This window comes from Beta vulgaris, chromosome 3 (assembly GCF_026745355.1).
Source record: "Beta vulgaris subsp. vulgaris cultivar EL10 chromosome 3, EL10.2, whole genome shotgun sequence".
NCBI lineage: Eukaryota > Viridiplantae > Streptophyta > Magnoliopsida > Caryophyllales > Amaranthaceae > Beta > Beta vulgaris.
Window position 1 is genome coordinate 38,853,783 of NC_079204.1, and position 4,635 is coordinate 38,858,417.

The 4,635-nt window shown below is 38.6% G+C and overlaps 1 protein-coding gene across 1 annotated transcript; it reads right to left on the bottom strand.

Annotated features, from left to right (window-relative positions):
• Positions 1-3,486: 3,486 nt before the first annotated feature.
• LOC104884519 (hypothetical protein) lies at positions 3,487-4,344 on the bottom strand. The gene has a single exon (XM_010669192.4). It carries the CDS (start codon positions 4,159-4,161, stop codon positions 3,802-3,804), a length of 360 nt encoding a protein of 119 aa, XP_010667494.1. The 5' UTR covers positions 4,162-4,344; the 3' UTR covers positions 3,487-3,801.
• Between the last annotated feature and the right edge of the window lie 291 nt (positions 4,345-4,635).

Consider the following 4,635-nt stretch of genomic DNA (forward strand, 5'->3'; position numbering starts at 1 on the left):
ATTTTCAGATTGGTATCCCCAAAAAAATCGAAAAAAACCCTAGAATTCGATGAACAGAAAAAAGACGAAGAAAAAAAAAAGATAAAAACTTGAAATCAAAATCGCTTACCTTCTTAGAGATGGAGAGTTGAAGAAACCCTTTTTTGGATTCTTTTTTTTTTCTTGTTTCACTTTCTCTCTCCTCAGTCTCTATCTGACTATCTCTTCAATAAGCGTCCGTTGCTCTAGTGGATTGAGAGGGAGGAGGAAGGAGCAGATCTGAAGAGGAGAGAGATGAGGGATTAGGGTTTACCGGTTAAGGAGAGGGAGGAATGAGGAGAGAGAACAGGCAACTTTACTTTGTCTTCGTTTTTTTTGTCATCAGCGACCGTTTAATACAGTCGTTTAAATTTAAAAAATCCAAAAATTTAAAATAAGAAAATCAACGACTGTTTTAAACGGTCGCTAAAATATAACGATTGTTTATCCGTCGTTGACCACTCTAAAAGCAGTAGGTGGCAACGACAGTTTTAAACAGTCGTTGACTGCAAGAATAACGACCGTTTTTGTAACCGTCGCAGTGAAGCCGTCGTGGTTTTGGCTTTTTCTTGTAGTGCATCCAAACTCCCGCTAGGACGCGACTGTGATGAACCTGTTCAAGAGTACCAGAGTTAGTAACACAAGGTTCTTCCTTGGAAAGTCCTGCTTAAAAGTAAAAGATAGACAGACTAACCAGATGCCATAGATGAACAACTGTCTTGAGAAGCAAATAAAATCCTTCTGAACTGCCTATCTTCCTCCGGCACCTTCAGAAACTTGTCACAAAGACTTTGAGACTCGTCGCGATGCGACAGTAGTTTAGGGTTAAGACCTGCAGTAAAAACGATGTAAGAGTAGTGTTAACGACGCAGTACGAACTTAAAAGGACTGGAAATAAACACACCTTCGGTATTCCAGCCGCCAACCAAAGACGTCCCGGCTTCCCCTAGCGACGACCTCTTCACAAAAACAAACCTGTTCTTCCAACCCCTGTCATTTGATTGAATTCCCCCGACCAGAGGTTTTAACCTCACCTTTGCATGTAGGTTTATCCTATTTTTTGCTTGAACCCTAATTTCATAATGCAGCAGTAGGTCGTGAAGGGTGAAGGCCTCTTCCCATGATGCTGTCACCCTGTCGATGACCCTAAGAATCCTCCAGACTTGGGGCATAATTTGCCCAGGACTGACTTGGTAAATTTGCATCAGGTCCCTTGCCAGAGGGGTGAAGGGAAGCCTAAGACCTATCTTGAAAGGGTATCCATAGAGCACTACCCATTTGTGAGGACATAATTCTGGTGGTTCGTCAGACTCAATGTTCCTAATGACAGTACTTTCAGGCAAATTCCCTAAGTCTAAAAACCTTAGAAGGTCCTCCTCAGACATCGTTGACAGTTCATCCTCATTTTCTACCCTCGGATCTACAACTTTCTCTTTCCCTTTCGATTTTTCTTGGTTCATTACAAAGGTCCTAATTCTATGTCTACTAGGTGCCATGAAAACAGTAGAAGTAGTAGAACAAATTAAAGGGAAAAACGAAAAAGTATGAAATTACCTGGTGTCAAACGATCGATTTTTCCGGCGGAGAGAATAATGAAAGTTAAGGAAGTTGCCTTACTTAAAGAGAGAGAAAGATTTGATGAAATTGGAGTGAGGATTGAGTTATTTAAAACCGCTTTAGTTATTTATGCCAACAAAGAGTAATCATGACAATTGGGCCAACGGTTATAATTAAAACGGCAATTTAAAAAACAAAACTACCTTTTGCAGTTTGAGACTCTTGGACTACCAAAAATAAACCGCTCAAACGGATCTCCTTTCCTACCTTGTGTCCCCTTGGAAATTTTTTCTATAAATTGACGAAAGCAAGATTTATCTTATGATTTTTTTTTTCTTTCTAATGACTTTGACAGAGTTTCTTTTGATTTATGAAATTTTTTACAATTGTCTCATGGGTTTTATGTCACCCCGATTTCAACAATTGGGGGCAAACTGTTATGGCTGAATTTTTTGACAGGATGACATTGACGCGATGACTCGATGACATGACACCATCTGACATGGCGACGAAGTAATTATGATCCAAAGACACAGCGGAGGATGCGAAATTAGAGCTGGGGCATTAAAGAGTAACGGTCCGGCTAAATAAGGAAGGAGTATAACAAGCCATAAATTCAGCCGTTGAGGAGCGTGAATCAAGACGTTGGAGCACAAGTGAAAGAAGATCACCGTGATTGAAGCATAAAAATTAATGTAATAATTAGTAGATTTATTTCTGTATTCGTTGAAAAAGCCAAGGGAAAGAAGAAGGCATATAAAAGAGAGAGAGAGGTCATAGACGAGTTTTTTACGCAACATTATTGAAAAAGCACTAGAGAGAACTTAGCACTCTTGTAACGACAGTCAAGTCACAAAGAAAGATAGTGAACTATATTAGTTTGGTGGATCTCCAACCACCCGCGGTTTTTTACCCACCTTCATTGGGGTTTTCCGCGTCACCATTTTTGTGTGTTCATCCCCTTTGATCCCCTTTTACAATCTTTTGTCGCATTGTCTTTAGCAAAATCTGGTTAACACGTCCCACAACTTTAATTTCGTCGTAAGCGATAAATTTTAGCATAAACAGTCATAGGCCCGTATAGTGTTTAACCGTTTTTGGACCGGTATGATCGTGTCATTGGTTTCTTGTAAAGTGCTTAGACCACACCGGTTAAATTAAACTGGTATGGAACTTAGTCAGCCCCCATACACTAACCATCAGTGTACTACTTAGCACAATTGCACAAATATGTGTATAGTTGGTGTTACATTTTCCAAATTCCGATGGTTAAATTAGTAAGAAAACATCAATTCAATTCGCAATTCTATTTGCAGAACCCGAAAATAGCCCCTTTGACCTGAGTTATGTACACCATATATTGAAATTAATGTTTGCTTAATACCAATTTGAAAATTACCCCCTCTGTCTTTTTATCTTCTACATAACATCTATCATAAATAAATGTTTCCAAATTACTTCCTACATTTTCTTTTTTTAGTCCCATCTTAGATCCACTTTTTTTTCATTTACCTGTTTATTTCTATTCATTCAGATTTTCTTTTTTATCATTATTAATAAAATTATAGACGGAAAGCCATTACCAAAAAAATCCATAAGACTCCAACAGTCACTCAGCACATGCATCTCCTGTAATTGTACACCAGATTGGAAAATCATTTGCAATATTTGTATAGATTTCAGATCTTAAAATTTCAAACTTCTATAGCTTTTCATAGAAATTGACAAAAAGACAGATTCAAGAATCAAACTGGAACAAAGTGAGATGTTAGTATCGCAATTCGTGATTCATGCTTCATTGCACTATACTTTAAACTCGCCTCAGCCTGTCAGTCAAACACACTTTGAAAGCGAAACTACAAAATTACAAGAACACCCTAAAAAACAACGAACTATTCCCATATACCAGCATACCAGTAACTTTCCAAAAGTCTCTTGCATAAATCATAATACATGAACAACTCCACTAGACTATCACTAATTTCACTTATACACAAAACAAAACACAATCAAGCTTATAACTCAATAACAAGTTGAGTAATAGTACAAAACTATTTCAAGGAAACATTTTTCATGAGCAGAAGAGAAGAGTATCATTATAAACACCCGTTTCCGTGTCAGGCTTATATATATTTTCCGTTTCCCTACAACATTAAATACAAAAAACAAATAAAAGATGGACAGATCTAGCTAGTAGCTAGTAATATGTCACGGCAGTTAGATCCGTTAGTCATCAGAATCATCATCCCCGCCGAAAAGGGACATACGATAATAGACGAGGAAGAGCACGAGTAAGAGGACAGCAGCAACACCAAAGGGGGAACCACTAGCACGGTGGATGGAGTCAGGTTCACCGGTGGCGGTAAAGATGGAGGTGAAAAAGTTGCCGCGATCAGAGCTGAGGAATTGTATGATGAGGAGGAGAAGAATGGGGAGGAATAGGAGACCGAGTGGACTCAGTAACTCGGAGAATGACTCAGTAATGGCTTCCCAATCTCCGAGTAAAGCGGGTGCTGAAACCACCAAGACGACTACTACTGCTAGTAGGATGCCGTGTGGTGGTCCCCGTGCTGCATCTTCTATCATTGTTATGGATGCTTCAAGGTTGAATCTGTGCCTTTTTTTTTGGTTTTTGGGAGTGTGATTGGGTTTGAAAAATGATGGGGGAGGAGTAAAGGGATGACGAGAGAGGGAGTGAGTGAAGTTGAGATTTGTTTATAAAAAAAGTTTAGGTTTGAAATGGACCAACCAAAAATAATAATATTACTAGGCTGGGGTTTGGTCGTTAATAAAAAGGGGTAGTGTTTTACGCGCTTTAAGAAAAACAAAAAGGACTTGTAAGTTGTAACCGGTAGATGTAGATTAGAATTTAGAGGTAATTTGCATTTATGCATCACTAATGATGTAACATGGAAATTCAACAAGTGTTGTGTGGATTAGTTCATAAACCAAGGCTACACATGTGATATGTGTCATAATGATCCTTCTTTCGAGAAGCCTCAATAATAAACGATTCGGTAGTGGACAAAATAGTGGACTCAGATGTATATACTTTTTTTC